The 22,009-nt window shown below is 41.3% G+C and overlaps 1 protein-coding gene across 4 annotated transcripts in view; it reads right to left on the bottom strand.

Annotated features, from left to right (window-relative positions):
- Positions 1-2,129: 2,129 nt before the first annotated feature.
- ZNF143 (zinc finger protein 143) overlaps positions 2,130-22,009 on the bottom strand; it is a 69,330-nt gene continuing 49,450 nt past the window's right edge. For 2 of the 4 annotated variants that reach the window (XM_036258140.1, XM_036258141.1), the window contains 5 exons: positions 16,936-17,163; positions 12,663-12,811; positions 9,953-10,114; positions 4,233-4,379; positions 2,585-3,108 (listed from right to left, as the gene is read on the bottom strand). In XM_036258140.1, coding sequence (XP_036114033.1) covers positions 3,025-3,108; positions 4,233-4,379; positions 9,953-10,114; positions 12,663-12,811; positions 16,936-17,163 — 770 coding nt within the window. In that variant the 3' untranslated portion in view covers positions 2,585-3,024. Of the gene's footprint in view, positions 3,109-4,232; positions 4,380-9,952; positions 10,115-12,662; positions 12,812-16,935; positions 17,164-22,009 lie in introns of all 4 variants that reach the window. The other 2 variants (XM_036258139.1, XM_036258142.1) reach the window with 2 other exon arrangements.

The following is a 22,009-nucleotide window of genomic DNA, read 5'->3' as shown; positions in this document are numbered from 1 at the left end:
AAATTCCTTGGGATGATACATGGAAATCTGAGTGCATGGGTTCCTGCGACCTACCCAGTCCCGGAGCTGCCATCCAGGAAGGCAGAAAGGAGACTGTCCAATTTGCCCGATGGCCTGGTGGCAGGGTTGGGGGGTGGGCAGGGAGTGGTGTGGCCCTCTGGGCAGCTGCCAGCTGTAGAGGATTAAGGAAGCCAAGCCCTTATTTTACTCTATTTCCTAAATTCTTGTGAGCACGGACTGTAGGCTATGTACTTTTTCTTTGCAGTAGCCTGGAGCTGTGTCTGGGATAGAGTGGGGGTGTTTTTCTTGGACTGAAAGATTTGTCTTGAGCTCTGTCTGCTTTGTATTGCACAGTTATACCTCCAGCAGCTCCATTTTTGCTAAAACATATTCTTGTTTCACCAAGAGCCTCTGGGGGACTTTTCAACTTTGGAGGCTCCTTCCTGCATCCTGCGCTGTGAAAAAAAAAAAAAAAAAACAACCCAAACCAGCCTCACTAAATAGCAAGTCAGCACAGAAGCTGGAGTCTTCCCTTGGGGGAGATCATGCCCCTCCCTATGCTCCTGAGGTCCCATTCCCAGGAAGGCAGGTAGGGGACACACCAGCAGCACCACTCTGCCATTTTCTCTGGTGCCAGTAGGAAGGCATTTTCTTTTGAGCCGAGTCCTGTCCAGTCCAGCCAGCAAAGGAGCTTGGGTGAGGGAGAAACACCCTGGAACCTGAGCAAAGGCAGATGTAAGAGGCCCAGGGAAGTCTACAGTATGGGTTTGGATCCTGGGAAGCACAACAGGCCTGGCTGGGCCCAGCCGAGGAGCACCCTATCAGCAGGACTGAGAGAGGGAGGCTGGTGCATGGCCTGTGACCTCCCAGAATGTTCTTCCTTTGTCCCCCGCATGAGATCTGGGCATGTGTAAATGTCTGTCAAGAATGAAGACGGCCCTGGCCGGTTTGGCTCTGCGGTTAGAGCGTTGGCCTGGGGTCCAGAGAGACCCAGGTTCGGTTCCTGCTAAGAGCACGTACCTCGGTTGCAGTTTGTTCCCAGCTCTGCTTGGGTCGTGTGGGAGGCAGCCACTCAATGTGGCCGGTTTGACTCAGCGGTTGGAGAGTCACCCTGTAGACCAGAGTCCTGGGTTCGGTTCCCGCTAGGGGCACGTACCAAAAAAATAAAAATAAAAAAGAATGAAGACTGGCCCTACCTGTGTGGCTCAGTGGATTGATAGGGCATCATCCCACGGAGTGAGAGGTCTTGGTTCAATTCTCAGTTAGGGTACATGCCCGGGCTGCAGGCTTGACCCCCAATAGGGGGTATGCAGGAGGCAACCCATCAATGTTTTTCTCTCTCTCCCCCAAAATCCATAAAAACATTAAAAAAAAAAAAAAAGAATAAGGACTGGCTCTGTGGGTGACTAAGACCTTTTCTAACGTTACATATCTAAGGAGAACTTTGAGGGGAAGCAACCAATTCTCCTGCTCAACCCTGAAAGGTTTCCCATGACCCTTTTTCTTAAGACTTCAAAGAACCTGATCAAAGATAACACTCATATTAAATAAAACGGCTCAACATTTCTTCCTTTTTTTACTGTAAAGCGGGAAATGAAAAACAGCCACATTTTAGCTCTCTGGCAGAGCATGGTGAATGACAGTGACGAAGTGGTTGTTGCAGGACAGCCCTCCACACCCCCCTTTTTTAGACCTTTAGCTGAATTTCTGACATTAGAGATGGTTTTTCAAGTGCTCAGGTCATTATGTAACCAGAAACCAAAGCTCATCTTGATAATCTCTGCCATAAATTATCATTTGAGAAGGCAGTTGTGGGGTGGTGAACACCGTGGTTTGGGAGTCAGAAAGTCTGGGCTCTCCAGACTCTGCCCTGTCCCTTCCAGCTGCACGGACTGGGGAAACACTAACCTCTGTGGACGCTCGGTTTCCTCCTGTACAAATATGAGGACTGTAAATCCCATATATCTCACAAAGCGGTTAGAGTACATAAAAATGTACAGAATAGTACTTATTCTGTGCTTGATATGCAATATACTTTCAATGTGTGTTGGGTTATAATCTATTACATTTGTGGTATTTTCTGTAATACTCCCCTCCCCCATACCAATTTAATAAAACAAATATAAAGGTAACATTTTAAAAATTACTGTATTCAAAATAATAAACTTTAGGGTAAATAAGCTTTAAAACAAAAGTACATAAGCAAAAAAATAAATAATTTACAACAACCCACTAACCTTAGAGTAAAGCCATTTCCAATTATAGCACTGTTATCGGGGCTCCAGACTATGGTCAAACTTTGATAGTTCATTATTTTTTTAAAAACAGTAACAAAAACATGAATACTAAGTAAAGTTTTTAACAAAACCAAAGCACTGGATTTAGTTTTTTAATTTTAAGTAACCAAACTTTATAATTTTATACATAATCCAATGTAGTGCTAATATAATTAGCATTTCAGCTTAAAGAGTTGGTCTTTAACAGGGGTGGAAAACTATAATGAACAGTTTTCAAACCATGAGATACAAATGAAAATGGACAAGTATACAGTAGAACAAAACCTGTAGACACTCTACTAACTGGAGGAAATATCTGAAGGCTTCATATCCTTTATTATCCATGATGGCTTTTGGAATTAAGATTGTGTGACATATAGAACCTTTGACATTGTAGATATAGCCTTTATTTGATTTTTTCACAGTAAGTTAAAAATCCACCATAAGACTCTGTAAGACTTCCCTGGTCTTGCATAAAGACTCTAGGAGTCTGCAAGGTGATAAAAGGGTAATGTGAAATTTTACTGTATTGCCCTAATTTCATACTTCCTTGTACACAATGAATCAATTTGGAAATCTATTCCAAGGGTTACAGAGACAAAAGTGTCAAGAATAAAATGTTCCCCACTCTTGCATAAAAATGTGTACAGTGTTTGAGGAATGGAAAAGTTCTTTCCCTGGGCCCCGGGCTTCACGGAGCTCTGCTGCCTGAAGATGAAAAGCTCCTCTTGCTTTATTGCTCTCAGGATTAGTCATCCAACCCTGGCGTTTCTCCTTGTTGGATCCTGGATGCTATTCTGATGGCTTCTTCCAGAGATGGCTGTTCTCCAAGCTGAAACAGGCACATACACAAACCCACAGTCAAGATAAAGCTAAAGAAATATTACATGCCAAAAGTGGAATTTCTCTGTGTTTCTGATACCTGGGCTTGTTAAGCTACTTCTGCTGATCCAATCAGTGAGAACAAAAAAGCCCAAATTCCTACAGGGGAGAATAATGTAGTTTCTTTATTTAGGATTTTGATAAACCTTAGAACAAGCAAGGGACAAAAGATAATTTGGAGAGCTTCCTGTTAGGGCCTCTAGCTTCTGTGCCCATAAACTAAATTAAAACCAATGGCTAGCATTTTCCTGAGTGTGTTCTAACCCTTCTCCAACTAAACACATGAAGGAAAACTTCCTAAGAGGAAAGGTAATGTGCACCTAGCATTCTAGATTCTCTGCTTGAATCCAGTGACTCCCCAGAGGATGGTGTTCTTCTGACACTGCCCACTGTAAAATAAGGCTGTGCAGTGAATCTCAGATGTAGGGTCTATGTTTACACTAGGTTCATTTCCAAGGAGTTTCTTCCCCCCCCCCCCCATTCTGGAACACAGAAAGTCCAGGGGCAAGGAGTAGTTCTTAAGTGCTTTACAGAATTCTGCCTAATTAGACTTTTATTTTGAGAGTTAAGATAGCTGGCTGGAGCCCTGGCCGGTTTGGCTCAGCGGTTAGAGCGTCGGCCTGCGGTCCTGAGAGACCGGTTTCGGTTCCTGCTAAGGGCATGTACCTCGGTTGCAGTTTGTCCCCGGCCCTGGTTGGTTGTGCGGGTGGCAGCCACTCGATGTGTCCCTTTCACGTCGATGTTTCTCTCTCTCTCTCTGTTCCTCTCTCTCCCTCCCACTCTACCTGAACAACAACAACAAAAAAAGATAGCTGGCTGGATGCACATGGAGATACATACTGGAAGCCTAATTTTTCTTGCTATAAATCCCCCTAGAATATGCAAGAATAGTAAAGAACAAAGTGTTGGTCTCTTTGAATCTACCTCAAACAGAGCAATTTCCTTAAACTGGCCAAGTGACACAGATTATTCGGCGCCTGCCTTCTGTGAAGCTTATGCAGAAAGCACAGTGCACAGGGCTGAGAGGTACGGACCGTGCTGCTGTTGATGGAGGACAGCTGCATCTGCACTCACCTGAACTGCAATCTGGGTGCCATTGGATGTTGCCACTAAGGTCAGAGGTCTGGTTTCTGTGGTTACTAAGTGATGGCTGTGCTGTTGGTGTCCCATTTCTGATGACGCAGTATGGAATGCTGCCAAGTCCTGAGCCACAATTGCAACCTTAAATAAAAAATACACAGAAGAATTAAAATATGATTTAAATAGGTTAAAATCCATTTAATAAAAATTAAATTCAAAAGGAAAAACTCCCTTCTGACCATAGAGCTGTAGAAGCTTAAAGCTGAAGAGACCTCATATACTGTCTGTTCTGGACTCCTCTTTTATTTGAGGAAGCTGAGGCGCAGAAAGAAGGGATTTATCTAAGGCTATGAAGTGCAGCAGTGGTAAGTCAGGGTAGAGGATACTGGAGAAGTGGATCCAGGCTCCATCAATCAGGGGAGACGTGACGGTACCTAGGACCTATTACCCCTAAAAGGATGCTTGGGAAGTTATTATATATGTGGACTAATTCACATCTCAAATGTCTCTTTATTCCCAAGTTTGGAGCAGTGATAGAGAATATACTATTTTCTGTTGCATTTTAATTAGACTTCATTTAACCAGGAAAACTGAAAGGACCAGTAGCATTACTCACAAATAGCAACATACCTTCATATACTCATTTCCTCTTTTAGATTCCATGGAATCTTTTTTTTATATAATTCTTTTTTTTAAATCCTCACCCAAGAACATTTTCTTTTTTTCTTTTTTTTTTTTTTGATATTTTGTTCAGATAGAGTGGGAGGGAGAGAGAGAGAGAGAAACATCAATGTGAAAGGGACACATTGAGTGGTTGCCACCCACGCAACCCAACCAGGGCCGGGGACAAACTGCAACCGAGGTACGTGCCCTGAGCGGGAACTGAACCCGGGTCTCTCTAGACCACAGGCCAACGCTCTAACCGCTGAGCCAAACCGGCCAGGGCCATGGAATCTTTCTATATTGTTCCTGAAGCACCCATCCAGAGTGGTTGAAAGTGCTTCATGGCTCTTAAACCACAAATGTCGCCTTTTCAATGTAGGTAACAGAAAATGGCATCAACTAGTTCTATGATACTCTAAAATTCTGCTCAGCCAAACTCAGAGGAAGTATAAGTTAAAAACCAAAATTTATATTTTACTTGGCCATTAATCCACTAAAATGCTATGTTGGATCACTCCCAGCAATGTTTCATAATCCAGAAACAGATTTCAGCCCAGCAAGGGCAGAGTGGTTTATACTGTCTAACTTCTGCAGATAACAATCACAAACTGTGGACAGAAATATAAAAAAGCAACTGTTTGAAGGGATTGGAGAATGAGGAAAAGCAGGCAGAAACTGTAGGGGATCCTCAAAGAAAGGGAACCATATTAGGTCACATCTATGCTGAAACAGCTTTTTCACTGAGGCCACTCCCCTAAGCAGCACAGGGTAACTTAGGGTATCTTAGATAATGGAGTCTAGGGCTGCCCGCATGGCTATACATTGAGAGGAATATTCTAGAAAGGAGAAAACCAGAGGGGGGCCCAAATCTCTGTGTAAACTCTCCCCAATTCCTTAAGACCCCAGAACTGCAAATGTGTGGGGCAGCTCCAACAATTCCAGAAGAAAGCAGCAGCTGGACGGCCGAAAAAGCCAAGAAGAGATTTCAGCAAAGGAGAGACAGAATTTAGAATTTCAATCCCGCCAAGTCAGAGGGGCTGTACTATAAATAGTGCTAAAGTATACCCTTCAGGTAATTCACAGGTGGAGCCCCAACATCCCATGTGGATGGTCAACATCATCTGCCCAATGGCCCACAGTTGCAGCAAAAGGAGCAAGCAGAGGCAGCAGCTAGTCCTCAAGTAAAACCCCCACCCTGTTGTGATATCCCTAGTTGCTGGAAGCGGAATGATTTCATTCCAGTCCTCAAAGCCTTCCCTCCTGAGAATTTTCCTATCTCTCCTGGGAATTCTCCTACCCACAGGCTACAGATAAGCTGCATAAGAATGTTTGCTTTAGGGTCACTATCTTTGCAGACCTGCAATAGTAACTAGTACAAGGTCTATTTATCCAAATTGGGCTATAAACCCATCCAGGTATTCTAGAGCAATGGAGATGGCTGCGAACTGATTAGGTGGAAACATTCTGTAAAACAGCCCAAAAGCTCATGTTTGGATTTTTTGTTTGTCTGTTTATTTGACATAAGGTATGATTAGCAAACAATATAAAAGTATCCATCTAGGTGTTCTATTGAGTTTTGACAGCTACATCTATGAAACCATTACCTAATATAAGACACAGTATAGTTCCTTCATATTTCATGCCATCAATGTCCTTCCCTAGACAAGCAGCACTTTGTGATTTCTATCAGATGGATTTGTTTTGTCTGTTCTTGGATTTCATGTAGGTGAAATCATTACAGTATGTATTCATACAGTGGAATTTCTGGGTCAAAGGGTAGAGGTATGTTCAACTTTATAAAAAACTGCCAAACTGTTCTAAGTGGCTGTATCATTTTACACTCCCATTAGAGTGTATGAATGTTCTAGTTACTTCACATCTTTGCCACCATTTGGTTTTAAGTCTTCTTTTATTTTAGCCATTTTCCTGTGTCTGAAAAGGTACCTCATTGTAATTTTAATCTGCATTTCTTTGATGACTAAAGATGTTAAGTACTTTTTGTATTATTGCCATTCATGAATCTTCTTTTGTAAGGGGTCTATTCAAATAAGCAATCAAATGATTTGCTCATTTAAAAAAAATTTATTTATTTTGCTCATTTTTAATGGGCTATTGATTTTTTTTTTTTATCCTCACCCGAGGATATTTTTCCATTTTTTGTACAGATAGAGTGGGAGGGAAAGAGAGGAAGGGAGAGAAAGACAGAAACATCGACGTGAAGGGACACATCGAGTGGCCGCCACCCGCACGACCAACCAGGGCCGGGGACAGACTGCAACCGAGGTACGTGCCCTTAGCGGGAACCGAACCCGGGTCTCTCTGTACTGCAGGCCAACGCTCCAACCGCTGAGCCAAGCAGGCCAGGGCTATTGATTTTTTTTAATTGTTGATTTGTAGAGGTTATATAGTCTCAGTATAAGTTCACTGTCAGATATATATACTATGAGTAACTTTTTCCCAGTTTGGTGCTTTTTCTTTTTTTTTTTTTATCCTCACCCGAGGACATTTTTCCATTTTTTGTTCAGGTAGAGTAGGAGGGGGAGAGAGGAACAGAGAGAGAGAGAAACATCGACGTGAAGGGACACATCGAATGGCTGCCACCCGCACGACTGACCAGAGCCGGGGACAAACTGCAACCGAGGTACATGCCCTTAGCGGGAACTGAACCCGGGTCTCTCGGGACCGCAGGCCGACGCTCTAACCGCTGAGCCAAACCGGCCAGGGCAGGTGCTTTTTCTTAATGGTGTCTTTTGGTGAGTGGAATTAATTTTGACGAAGTTCAACTTATTAGTATTTTTTCTTTCTTTCTTTTTATCCTCATCTGAGGACATTTTTCTATTTCTGTTCAGACAGAGTGGTAGGGGGGAGATAAACATCGACGTGAAAGGGACACATCGAGTGGCTGCCTCCTGCACAACCCCAACCGGGGCCGGGGACAAACTGCAACTGAGGTACGTGCCCTTAGTGGAAACCAAACCAGGATCTCTCTGGACCACAGGCCGAAGCTCCAACCGCTGAGCAAAACCAGCCAGGGCTCAGTTTTTTTCTTTTATGGTTAGTGTGTTCTGTATCCTGTCTAAGAAATCTTTACTCTAAAGCTGCAAAAATACTTTTCCAGAAGCTTTTATGATTCTGAGTTTTGTATTTCAAGGTGTAGAAGACCTTCAACTTTGTTTTTGTTTTTTTTCCCCAAGAATTTTTTGGACTATTATAGGTCCTTTGCATTTTCAGGTAAATTTTAGAATCATATTATCTATACCAGCAAAAAAGCCTGCCTAAATTTTGATTATGATGGTATGAAGTCTATACATGAATTGAGGAAGAATGAGAGCTACTAATTTTGACAGACTTATTGAACAGGGTAAGATAGCTGCAGTAAAACTTAACTAACGCCTTCAGCATCGTACAAGAACAGTTTTTAAATGTATTAATCAATACCATTTTATTTTAATGAAAATGAAAAATTACAACTATAAGAAATACATCAAACTGACAAAAATCCAAAAGGATTTTTTCCACGGAAGGGGAAGAGCAGCTTGGTGCTCTCAAATACTGCAGGCGGGAATGCAGACTGGAAAGAAAGTTTGCCAACACTTACCACAATTACAAACTCATATATCTTTTCACCCAGCAATTCCACTCTGGGGATTTACCTAAGAGATATACTCACAAACAGGCAAAATCACATGTGCAAAAGGTTATGTTACTTGAAATGGCAGAAAACCAAAGTATGGCATGTCCATACAGTGGAATACAATATTGCTTTAAAAAAGAAAGACGAGCCTTGATGGGTGTTGCTCATGATCAGAGTGGAGCCCGTGCACCAAAGGGTTGCAGGTTCTATTCCCAGTCCAAGGCATGTACCTGAGTTGCAGGTTTGATCCCTGGCCCCAGTTAGGGTGTGTGTGGGAGGCAACCAATCAATGTGTCTCTATCACATCAGTGTTTCTTTCTCTCTGTCCCTCCCTCCCTCCTTTCCACTCTTTTAAAAAATCAATGGAAAAAATACCCTCAGGTGTGGAAGAATACACAAGAAACAAATAAAAGTGGGTTATCTCTATGGGGACAAGAACTCGGTTCACAGAGGCAGGGAGGGGTGAAGAGGAAAACTTTTCAATGCATACCTGTATACACTTTTTGACTTCTGAACTATGTGAATATATTACATATTCAAAAAATTAAATAGCTCTGGCTTGTTTAACTCAGTGATTAGAGTGTTGGCCCACAAACCGAAGAGTAGTAGGCTCGATTCTTGGTCAAGGGCATGTATCTTGGTTGCAGGTTTGATCCCTGGCCCCACTTAAAATCGTGTGGGAGGCAACCAGTCAATGTGTCTCTCTCACATCAATGTTTCTCTCTCTCTCTCTCTCTCTCTCTCTCTCTCTCTCTCTCTCTCTCTCTCCCTTCCTCCCTCCCACTCTAGCTAAAAAAATCGATGGAAAAGTATCCTGTGAGGATTTTTTTAAAAATTAAGCCCTGGGCATTTTGGCTCAGCAGCAAGAGCATTGGCCTGTGGACCAATGAGTCACAGGTTCGATTCCAGTCAAGGGCACGTACCTTGACTGCAGTTCATCCCTGGCCCTGGTCGGGGCCATGTGGGAGGTGGCCAGTCGGTGTGTCTCTCTCACATCAATCAATCAATCTCTCTCTCTCTCCCCCTCCCTCACAGTCTATCTGAGGATAAATGGAAGAATGTCTTTGGGTGAGGATAAAAAACAACAGCAAAAAATTAAATAAAGTAAATTTTGCCAGTGAATTTTCCCCTAAGAATCTGATGATGATGATTGTAGGAAGAGCTATCACTAATGAACACTGAGTAGTTTAAATGCATTATCTCATTAGATCCTTATATTAACCTTATGGGGCAGATGCAACAATTACTCCTATTTTATACATGATGAAAACAGACTCAGAGGGTTATGTAGCTTAGAAGTTGTAAAACTGGGATCAATCTGAAGTTTCTGTGCTTAACCACTATATCACATTGTATGTTTGTTAACAATTTTGATATTGTTATGTCTTGATTGATATAAAAGAAAAAAAGCAATTACCTGCTGCCCTTCTGTACCCTCGGCAGTTACCATAGCAACAGAGTGTGTCCCTGCTGAGGAGATGACTGCATCATGAGCAGGGACTGTGATGGGCGTGCCATCCTGCGTTACCATTGTGATGGTATTGCCAATGGCTTGCATGTCAGCTTGAGATATGTTGACCTGCAATATAATACATTTTACAAATGGGTCAATGTTTCCTCCTATATTTGGCAATCTTTAATAAGTACTAGGCCTAACACTTGTATAAATCTACTCTGTGGAAGCAAATAAGCATTTTATATTTCAGAAAGAGGTCATCAGAAAAACTGAGTATCTCTTAAATACATTTTCTCCTCTCCATCTCTACTGCCAATTTAGACCCTTATTTTTCTCTCATCTGACTTCCACGTATCCAATCTAATCCTTCCTTAATCATCCTCTTCCTTGACCCCTTTCTGAAAAAATAAATTTCTTTTTCTTCCTTTTAAGAAACAAATTTCAGCCCTGGCCGGTTTGGCTCAGCGGTTAGAGCGTCAGCCTGTGGTCCACAGAGACCCGGGTTCGGTTCCCGCTAAGGGCATGTACCTTGGCTGCAGTTTGTCCCCGGCCCTGGTTGGGTCGTGTGGGTGGCGGCCACTCGATGTGTCCCTTTCACATCGATGTTTCTCTCTCTTCCCGCTCTATCTGAGTAAAAAATGGAAAAATGTCCTCGGGTGAGGATAAAAAAAAAAAAGAAAGAAAGAAACAAATTTCAGCCCAGCTGATATGGTTCAGTGGTTAAGAGTCAACCCATGCACCAAGAGGTCACCAGTTTGATTCCTGGTCAGGGCACATGCCCAGGTTGTGGGTCAAATCCCCAGTGGGGGGCATGCAGGGGGTGACCAATCAATGTTCTCTTTCACTGATGTTTCGCGCTCTCTCTCTCCCTCTTCCTTCCTATCTAAAATCAACAAAGAAAAAAAAAAAAAAAAAAAACACAAACAAATTTCAATATGCTCCCTACTTAAATCTCCAGTGACTCCCTATCATGGCATTCATGACCTTTCACAGCTTCTCCAGACTCTTCTTCCACTACTTCCCAACCTGCAACTGGCACGCCAGCCACAACTAACCGTTTGTAGTCCCAGACAGTGTATATCCTGTTATATCTTCATGACTCTGCCCTTCCCTTCACTCTCTGCCTTGCAAACTCATGCAAACATTTCAAGGTACAATTGAATGGCCATTCTCTAGAAGGGCCTCCAAGATTCCTTCAGAAAAAATAATTTACTCCTTTCTCCAGACTGCCACAGCACTCAACTATATACTAATCTTTATGAGAAGTTATTGTTCATTTAGGAATGTCTCTCTTCTATTAGACTATGATATTCCCTTCCTATACTCCCCACACTAAGTCCACCAAAAAGTGTAGCATTGGGTAGATATTCAATAAATGTTTGTCGTTTAACTGACTAAAGGAATGAAACAGAAATCTAATTCCTGTTTAGGAATTGGGAAGGTTACATCTATAGAAAATACAACATTATGGTGGGGGGAATAGTTATTTGGGAGCACATGAAGAGGGATCAACTCATTCTACATGGTCAGAGAGGAGCCATGATTAGATGACATGGCAGTAAGTTCCTGTGTGATAAACACTAGAATTATACAAGAATGGAACAGGCTGCCCCCTTTTTTTAAAAAAAATCCTCACCCGAGCCCAGCCAGTATGGTTCAGTGGTTGAGCATCGACCCATGCACCGAGAGGTTGCTGGTTCAATTCCCGATCAGGGCACATGCCTAGGTTATGGGCCTCATTCCCAGTGGGGGGCATGCAGGAGACAGCCAATCAATGTTCTCTCTCATTGGTGTTTCTATTTCTCTCTCCCTCTCCCTCCCTCTCTCTCTAAAATCAACAACAACAACAACAACAAAATCCTTACCCGAGGATATTTTTCCATTTATTCTCAGACAGAGTGGGAGCAGAGAGTGAGAGTTAGTGCGAGAGCGAGAGTGAGAAAGAGAAACATCACTGTGAGATAGACACATCAACTGGTTGCCTCCCACAGGACCCCAACCAGGGTCAGGGACCAAACCACAACCGAGGTATGTGCCCTTGACTGGAATTGAACTTGGGACTCCTTGGTCCGCGGGCCAACGCTCTAACTCCTGAGCCAGACTGCCTCTTAAGAGAACAACTGCCTCATGTATTTTAGGGCTACTTTGGAGGGAATTTCTCCTGTATAGGGAGGGAGAGGGGGGTTAGATCAAATGACCTCCAGAGGGCCTCTGTCTATGGAATTAATGATATTAAAAGTGAACCCTGCCCTGGCCGGTTTGGCTCAGCGGTTAGAGTGCCGGCCCATGAACCAGAGGCCTGGGTTCGGTTCCCACTAAAGGGCATGTACCTCGGTTGCAGTTTGTCTCCACCACGGTTGGGGTCCTGTGGGTGGCAACCTCTCGATGTGTCTCTCTCATGTTGATGTTTCTCTCTCTCTCTCTTCCGCCTGCTCTATCTGAAGATAAACGCAAAAATGTCCTCAGGTGAAGATTAAAAAAAAAAAAGTGAGCCCTAGCTGGTTTAGCTCAGTGATTAGTGTCAGCTCAAGGACCGACACTCAACCACTGAGCCACACTGGCTGGGGTCGGGTGATATTAAAGGATTTCCTCAACTGGGACCCAATCTGACTTTCAAGCCTAGGTTCAGAGGAATATTATTAACTTGTTTTGGTTTTTGGTGCATACTTACATGCTGAGTCCCATCCTGGGATATGAGTGTAACTTGTTGACTCAACCCAGACTGGGTTACCGTGGCCACTTGTGTAGACACAACATCATCCCCTTCTACACCTGTAACATATGTGATCTGAGGCCCTTTAAGAACATCTTCACCTTGACCTGTTTAAAAGAAATGAATCATTTATTTGACCAACCAACCAAGATGTTTAGAAAACAGAGGATATTTTACATATTATAAAGAAACTTACAGAAATTAAAGTATATATATATTATGGTCCACATACTAAAAATGGTTTCTAGCACCTCCTTCCAATTCTTCAACCTCCATTTTTGTAAAGTCAAACCAAATCTAAGCAGACCAAACCAAACATTTCCATATTAAAGTTAAGTGTTCCAATTTTGGGAGACCTCTTATTCTCTTATTCACTGCTACTATACATATATGTTGGGTAGGGGAACTATACAGGAAGACTGATTAGCAAATAACAATTTCTTACAGTCACTTAAGAAGCTGTTAAAAATGATAAGATAATCTTCATATACATTAACCACAAATCCGAATGGTGTGTAAATACAAACTACTAATACTAAGTTACTTATTCTTTAACACAAGTGATTGATTGCAAGTCATCAGTACACAATGACATCACTGTGTAAAGACAATGTAATGGCATGTTATCTGGTGTAAGGTTAATCATTTAGTAAGTGCAAGAACAGGAACTACCATCCACTTCTTCATTTCATAAAGAACCAGCAAGTAAACGGAAATGTCAACAGTCCATTACTGCTATACTTGGCAACCAGTGAGATTACCGATCCTTCTCTTCTTCTATCATGATCCACCTCTAATCAAGGCAGAAACAGTAAATATACAAAGGGGGACTTAATATGCTAATTTAAGAGTAATTTTTTTTTTTTTTTTGGTATGTGCCCCTAGTGGGAACCGAACCTGGGACTCTCTGGTCTGCAGACCAATGCTCCAACTGCTGAGCTAAACCAGCCAGGGCTGAGTACTTCTTAAAATTAGTGGTGGATGCATGTGCTCATGTGGCTATAATCATCTTGGTGTAATCTCCATGGCAGTCATTACTTCGTTTTTCTTTTTTTTGTCCTATTCCATAGGTATTTATATATCATTATTTCAATAGGTTATAAAACTTAGGGGATCATATGAGAGAGAAGGTATACAAATCCATCCTTATTCTTGGAAAAACAATCTTAGTTTAGCTTTTTAAAAAACAGAATGTATATTATATTATAGACTATTTTCTTGGGTACAAGAAATTCTGATAGTCTGAAATATCAATATTTAAGGAAAAGACTGAGGAAGCTTAAAGAAAGAAAGAATCTAAAAACTTAAGTTTGACACCATTAAAGCCTGCTTTCTAACTGCAAGGATTCAGCAGTTGTAATATTTAACCATGCACACTTACAGTGCTTTGGCTAGAAAACAATATAGCATTCAAGATGAAAGGATTTATTATTTCCTTACTATCACATGACAGATATCTGAGAAGACAAATTAGAATCACAGAGAATCATAAGTAGTAAGTGATCTGTTCTTTCTCTTTTCTCCAACCAACTTTTTCACCTGAGTGTTTTCAGTCCTTTATTATCAGTTGTTAAGAATGGGACAGGTTTTTAAATTTTCTTTAAAAAATTTTTTTTTCCTTTATTGATTTTAGAGAGAGGACGTGGAAGGGAGAAAGAGATAGAAACATCGGTGAGAGAGAACATTGACTGGCTACCTTCTGCATGCCCACCACCTGGGATTGGGCCCACAACCTGGGCATGTGTCCTGACTGGGAATCGAACTGGTGACCTCTTGGTGCATGGGCTGACGTTCAACCACTGAGCCACAATAGATGGACTGTTTTTTATTGATTTTTTTTTTTTAGAGAGTGAGGAAGGGAGAGGGAGATATAGAAACATCGATGAGAGAGAACACTGATTGGCCGCCTCCTGCATGATCCCACTGGGGACTTGGCCCACAACCTGGGCATGTGCCCTGACTAGGAAATGAACGGGTGACCTCGTGGTGCATGGGTTGATGCTCAACCACTGAGCCACACTGGCCGGGGTAGACTGTATTTTAATTTTCAAATTTATTTCACGTAGGAGGTACTCAATGAAAAATCAACTTCATTCTTCCTATTTACCTATACTGAGTTATTTAACTGAAATAATAGAATGTAGTTCATTGAAATATTTTTTAAGAGTTTATTCTTGCCCAACTGGTGTGGCTCAGTGGTTGATCATCGACCCATGCACCAGGAGGTTGCCGGTTCGATTCCTGGTCAGGACACATGCCCAGGTTGCGGGGGCCAGATCCCCAGTGGGAGGCATGTAGGAGGCAGCCAATTGATGTTCTCTCTCATCGATGTTTCTCTCGCTCCCTCTCCCTTTCTCTCTAAAATCAATAAAGAAAAAAAAAGTTTATTCTTAATGTTTTTTTACTTTAATTTTTTTATTTACTAATTTTTGTTACAGATGTTTCTCATCCCCCCCTATCCCCAGCGTTGTTGTCTATGTTCATTGGTCATGCATATATGCATGTAAGTTCTGTGGTTTATCTCTTCTCCCACAAACCCCCCCTCCTCTGAGGTTTGTCAGTCTGTACCCCACCTCTATGTCTCTGGGTTAATTTTGTTCAGCAGTTTGTTTAGTTCATTATATTCCACAAATAAGTAAGATCATGTGACATTTGTCTTTCTCTGCTTGGCTTGTTTTGCTTAGCATAATACTCTCCAGGTCCTTCCATGCCATCTCAAAGGATAAGAGATCTTTCTTTTTTACAGCTGCATAGTATTCCACTGTGTACATGTACCACGGCTTTTTAATCCACTCATCTACTGATGGACACTTGGGCTGTTTCCAGATCTTAGCTATTGTAAATAGTGCTGCTATAAACATAGGGTTACATATATTCTTCCTGATTGGTGTTTCGGGCTTCTTAGGGTATATTCCTAGAAGTGGAATCACTGGATCAAATGGCAGTTCAATTTTTAACTTTTTGAGGTAACACCATAGTGTTTTCCACAGTGGCTGCACCAGTCTGCATTCCCACCAGCAGTGTACTAGAGTCCTCTTTTCTCCACACCCTCGCCAACACTTGTTATTTGATGATTTGTTGATGGGGGCCATTCTGACAGGTGTGAGGTGATACCTCATTGTTGTTTTAATTTGCATCTCTCTGATGATTAGTGATGTTGAGCATTTCTTCACATGTCTCTTGGCCATTTGTATGTCCTTTTTGGAGAGGTGTCTATTCAGCTCCTCTGCCCATTTTTTAATTAGGTTCTTTGTCTTCCTTTTGTTGAGTTGTATGAGCACTCTATATATTTTAGAAATTAACCCCTTATCTGATGTATCATTAATGAATATTTTTGTCTTCTACACTACCTAATAGCACTTGAATCATCTAAGAGTTACAGTCGTCCCTCGTTTATCATGGTTAATCTGTTCCAGACTCTAGCGGTTGCACTTGGCGTTAAAGGATTCCTGGGGTGCTCGAATACACAGGCCCACAATCCATATGTACAGTAATTTTAATTGTAATACAGGGGTGTATAATTGACTCAGACAACTGAGCACATGCTGTATCATTTTCACTGTCTCAATCAACTTTTTAATTAATATATTTGAAAAAATCACGATAGTCCTGGCCAGTTTGGCTCAGTGGTTGGAGCGTCGGCCTGTGGACCTGAGAGTCCCAGGTTTGGTTCACACTAGGGGCACATACCAAAAAAGATAAAAGAAAAAGAAAAAATCATGATAGAGTGAAGCTGCGAAAGTCGAAGCGTGAAGTGGTGAGGGACGACTGTATTTGGGAGTGCTTTACTGCTTTTATGATTAAGATCAACATCCTTAACACACCCCAATAATGGAGCTGCCCCCTCCTGGCTCTCCAACTTCTTTTCATGTCACCTTCCCAGGCAGAACTGCCACATTGGCCAGGCTTCTTTCAGTCTCCAATTTACCTCCCTCTCAGGGTTTTATCCATGTGACATTCCCTCTATCTGAAATATTTTCTGGCCTTGGCTCCCTGTTTCCCTCCCCCAACCCCTGCCTCTCCACCTAGTTAATCCTCTAGATTTCTCCAACAATCACTTCCTCAGGGACGCTTTCTCTGATGTCCGACTAGACAAAGTCCCCTTCTTATACATCCTGAAGCACCAAGCACTTTCTTTGATAGCACTTACTGCAACCATAAATTACATGGTTGTGTGATTATTTGAATGAAACTTTATGATTTGAGAAAACACACTAGACAAAATCCTCACCTGGGGGAGGCTCAAAGAAGGCTTCCTGCTCCTCCTCAATGGGCTCTGTGTCATTGTGGGCGGTCCGTTTATGCATGGCCAGCGTGGAGATCTGCTTATACGTCTTCCCACAGTGGTTACAGTTGTATGGTTTGGAGTGAGTGTGAACAACATGATGCTTATACAAACTGGAATATTCTGTAAACCTTTTGTCACACCCAGGGACTGTACAAACATATGGCTTTTCCCCTAAGTAAAAAACAACAACAAAAATTAACTTTAACATATGAAGGCATAATTATTCCATACCTGGGGAGTGGAAGTAGGGAACTCTATAATGGCAAAAAGTAGTTGCCAAATCCCTTTCTGACCTGACATAAGGCAGCTCACAAGAAAAGACTCCCTAACCATGCTTTTGATTTGGTTAAAAAGGTAGTCAGCATGTAAAGTGTTGTCCTGTGTCTAAATAAAAATGTAATTTACGCCCTGGCTGGTTTGGCTCAGCGGTTAGATCATCAGCCTGTGGTCCGGAGAGACCCGGGTTCGGTTCCCGCTAAGGGCATGTACCTCGGTTGCAGTTTGTCCCCAGCCCTGGTTGGGTCGTGTGGGTGGCAGCCACTCGATGTGTCCCTTTCACATCGATGTTTCTCTCTCTCTCTCTTCCTCCCACTCTATCTCAACAAAGTGTTGAAAAATGTCCTCTGGTGAGGATTAAAAAAAAAGAAAAATGTAATTTACCATCCTGGCCAGTTTGGCCCAGCAGTTAGAGCATCAGCCCTCAGACCAGAGAGTCCTGGGTTCGGTTCCCACTAAGGACACGTACCTCGGTTGCAGTTTGTCCCTGGCCCTGGTTGGGGTTGTGTGGGTGGCAACCAGTTGATGTGTCTCTCTCATATCAATGTTTCACTCTCTCTCTCTTCCCTTTCTCCCTCCCACTCTATGTGAAGATAAATGCAAATATGTCCTTGGGTGAGAATTTAAAAAAAAATTAAATTTACCTATTACTAGATAATCTAGATATGATTAATGATATCACACTAATAATGACAATAGTAAATGCAATTATTATGATAACTAATGCCGTTTATCCTAAGGATTTTATAAGGAAAATAAAAAAGAATTTTCTAAAAAGCCTGTATAGTTTGGACATGCAGTAAATCTAAAAGGATATACATGTTTCATATTAACTTCATCTGATTTCCATTCAAAAGGTACTGAATATTCACTAAAAACAACTATAAATCTTTTTCCATGAAACAATTTGAGAACAATATATGCGGTACAACCATTTTTAGAACTTTTTATTATAGAAAATTTCAAACATACACAAAAGTATAGAGAAACAGTGTAAACCTCCATGTACTAATCACCCAAGCTTTAACTATCAATTCATGGCCAATAAATACTGTTTCATTTATTCACTACACCCTCCCGTCTCCTTCCCTGAATTATTCTGAAACAGCTCCAGATAGCATTCCATTTTATCTATAAATATTTCAGACTGTGATAGATCCTTAAGACTATACTTCCAGGGATCACTTCTATAGTTTGACAGATCCTTTTTTAAAAAATTAATAACTACTTAGTATCATAAACTATCTAAACAGTATTAACATATGGTGGTGGTGGGGATCTAAAACCAAAAGCAAACTGAAATGAATTAACCTAATTGTGGTTTAAATGACTACTTTAAACCACATTGAGGGGTCGGGTTAAGGGAGAATGAATAAACTAATTAAAGTAACTCATACCACAATATTTGCCTAACGCTCAATCTTGGACTAGGTAGTGGGTGGGGGGAGAACTGTATAAAACAATTTCAACTCTTTTTATTAGGCTTGTTTATTGTAATAGTATGGGCAAGGTGATTCTGAAACTATTTTAGATGTAATAAAAGATTGAGCAAATAAGTACATGTGTCAATGCTGTTTGAAGCCAGGGCTCTTGCTGTGGAAGTAGGGATATACACATATGAAATGGAGGAAGAAGAAAAGAGCTCTGCTGTGGTGCATTGGAGGCACGGGTATATACTCATATCATTTCTAAAATGTGCATATGCATAAGTGTATACATGTGCATGTCCTATTTTATTCTCACTTTACACCTTTCTGGGTAACTGCATCTTTTCCCATGGTTCTAAACAGTAAAACCACCTACAAAGAGTAATTTAACTCTTGGACATAGAGTAAATGAAGGCTGCCTCCTGTCCTCTGCCCAGTCCCACTCTCAAAGCAGGGCAAATTAAAGTTCTTATCTTGGTAGATGGCTACGGGGCAGATGCAGTGCAGGCCAAAGTCAGGCAGGGAAATGAGCAATTCTAACTCAGAAATCAGTCCTATCCACATGTAGGCTGGAGCATAAACCACCACCAGGTGGCACCAAACCACAGTCAAGGGATAAAGAGACTTGAAGTGGGTTTTTGAGTAGTGTGGACATTTACTGTTTCATATACATATATATATTTTTATCCTCACCCGAGGACATTTTTTCCACTTTTCATTCAGATAGAGTGGGAGGGAGAGAGAGAAAGAGAAACATCGATGTGAAAGAGACACATTGAGTGGTTGCCACCCACACGACCCAACCAAGGCTGGGGACAAACTGCAACTGAGGTACATGTCCTTAGTGGAACCGAACCCGGATTGCTCCAGACCGCAGGCCAACACTCTCACCGCTAAGCCAAACCGGCCAGAGCCTGTTTCATTTTTTTGATGATCATTAGCAAATGCTTTCTTCCAGCCTAGAAATTCTTCTTGAGTCAGGCCAACATTTATCACTACCTGCTGGATCTCTCTACTTCGATGATCCTCAACCATTTATGCATATAAAAGACCTGATGAGTTTAATACATACTGATACCTGGGCCTCACCCCAGTAGAAATATGTAGGAATCTTTGCACACAGAATATGGGAAATCAGTCTGTTTTTAAAAAGCGAACCCAATGTGCAGCCTCAACTGAAAGCAGTGTTCTACCTGAATGTTCCAAAGATCAATATGGCCAAACTTAATGGAAGCATCCCTCTTACCAAAATCGAATTTGCATGCCCGGCCACATGCAGGAGGCAGCCAATCACAGGAGGTGGCTAATGGATGTTTTCTCTCGTGGATGTTTCTCTCTCTCTCTCTCTCTCTCTCTCTCTCTCTCTCTCTCTCCCTCCCTCCCTCCCTCCCTCCCTCCCTCTCCATCGGAAGATAAATGCAAAAATGTTCTCGGGTGAGGATAAGAAAATTAAAAAATAAATAAGTAAAATCAATAAAGAAAAAAAAAATTAATTTGCCCTTAAAACATACTGATTGAAAAAGACAAATACCACATGATCTCACTTATTTATGGGATATAATGAACATAACAGTCTGAGGAATAGGGCAGACCCAGAAACATGGAAGTAGGGTACAGACTAACAACCCTCAGAAGAGAGGGTGGTGGGGGGAGGGAAGAGATAAACCACAGAACTTATATGCATGTATGCATAATCAATGGACAGGAACAACAAAGCTGGGGATGGGGGGGGGGAGGAGGAGGAGGGTGTCAATGGGGTAAAAAAGGAGAAACATCTGTAACAAAAATAAAATTTAAAAACACAAAAAACAAAAAACAACATACAAAATGGCAACCTTTCAGATAATAGGTCTATAGTCCATTACTTTAAATAGAAACAATGTTTTCTCAGCCCATATAAAAATCCAATTTCCCCAAATATCATTTTTAAAAAGCTCCTAAGCATAACCAATGGACATAGGCAACAAAGCCGGGGAGAGGGTGGGGGGATGGGGAGGAGTGTGTCAATGGAGTAAAAAAGGAGAAACATCTGTAACAAAAATAAAATTAAAAATAAAATAATAAAATAAAATAAAAAAGCTCCTAAGCACTTGTATTATAACCCACCAATAATGTCACATAATATGAAGCACTTAAAACACCAAATTACCTAATTATTTAGCATTCAATGACCTCAGCCGTAGGTATATTTGTATGTAATACACAATGATATGGCATAGTATCAAATAGGAATTTTGTTTTCCTTCTAAATTGCAAACATGTACTGTAATTAAAAAAATAAATATCTTGCCCTGGCCGGTTTGGCTCAGCGTTTGGAGCATCAGCCTGTGGACCAGAGAGTCCCGGGTTCAGTTCCCGCTAGGGGCACGTACCAAAATAAATAAATAAATAAATATCTTAAAGGTATAAAAGAAATCCGCCCTGGCCAGTTTGGCTCAGCAGTTAGAGCGTCAGCCCGAGGACCAAAGAGTTCCGGGTTCAGTTCCCGTTAAGGGCACATACCTCTCCCACATCAATGTTTCCCTATCTCTCTTCCTTCTTCCCTCCCTCCTGCTCTATGTGAAGATAAATGCAAAAATGTCCTCAGGTGAGGATGAAAAAAAAAAAAAGGATCTAAAAGGAATGCAAATTATATTAGCAAAATGTAATTTTTCTTCTTATATACAGCCACCTTTTCTAGTCCTCTTAAGTTTTCACAGGCTTTTCCACTTTTTAGAAAACACATTAACTTAATTATGCAGGAAAGATAATAGCAATAATGCATAATACATAATGTAAGCATAAGATACAATTGTATCAGAAATAGGACTTCGGTGTACTGTGTGTTCTCTCACTTAGAATCACACACAATTTAATATTTTTTCCTTTCACAGAAAAATGCACCCATAAGTAGACTTACTGTAGTGGTTTTCAATTTGGATCATGAATTTTGAGTAAAAATTCTGCAAATCATACTATATATACAGATGCTAAGAGTTCAGGTGTTGAGGGATGCCTAGAGACATATACTCCAAACTGACATTGCTATCTTCCCTTTCCAACCTGCTTTTCCCCATTTTAGCATCATCCAGCTTTATCATACAAGCAAGATAGCTTCTTTATTCCTCATGACTAACTTGGTCACTAAGTCCTTTGCTGATACCGCTTTAATGTCTTTCATTTGTATCCTTCTCCACCTCACTTCAAATATTCTAACTGACCTTGATCAGTCTCCTTGCTTATCATTTCAACTCCCTTTAATTTCTTTTTATATTATTGATTGAGTGATTTTCTAAAAAAGTAAATTTTCTTTACATTATTTTAAGGCTCCCCTC

The sequence above is a fragment of the Molossus molossus genome, unplaced genomic scaffold (genome assembly GCF_014108415.1).
Source record: "Molossus molossus isolate mMolMol1 unplaced genomic scaffold, mMolMol1.p scaffold_m16_p_13, whole genome shotgun sequence".
NCBI classification, from domain to species: Eukaryota; Metazoa; Chordata; class Mammalia; order Chiroptera; family Molossidae; genus Molossus; species Molossus molossus.
The sequence above is the reverse complement of the archived record's forward strand: the minus strand, read 5'-3'. Positions and strand labels throughout refer to the sequence as shown.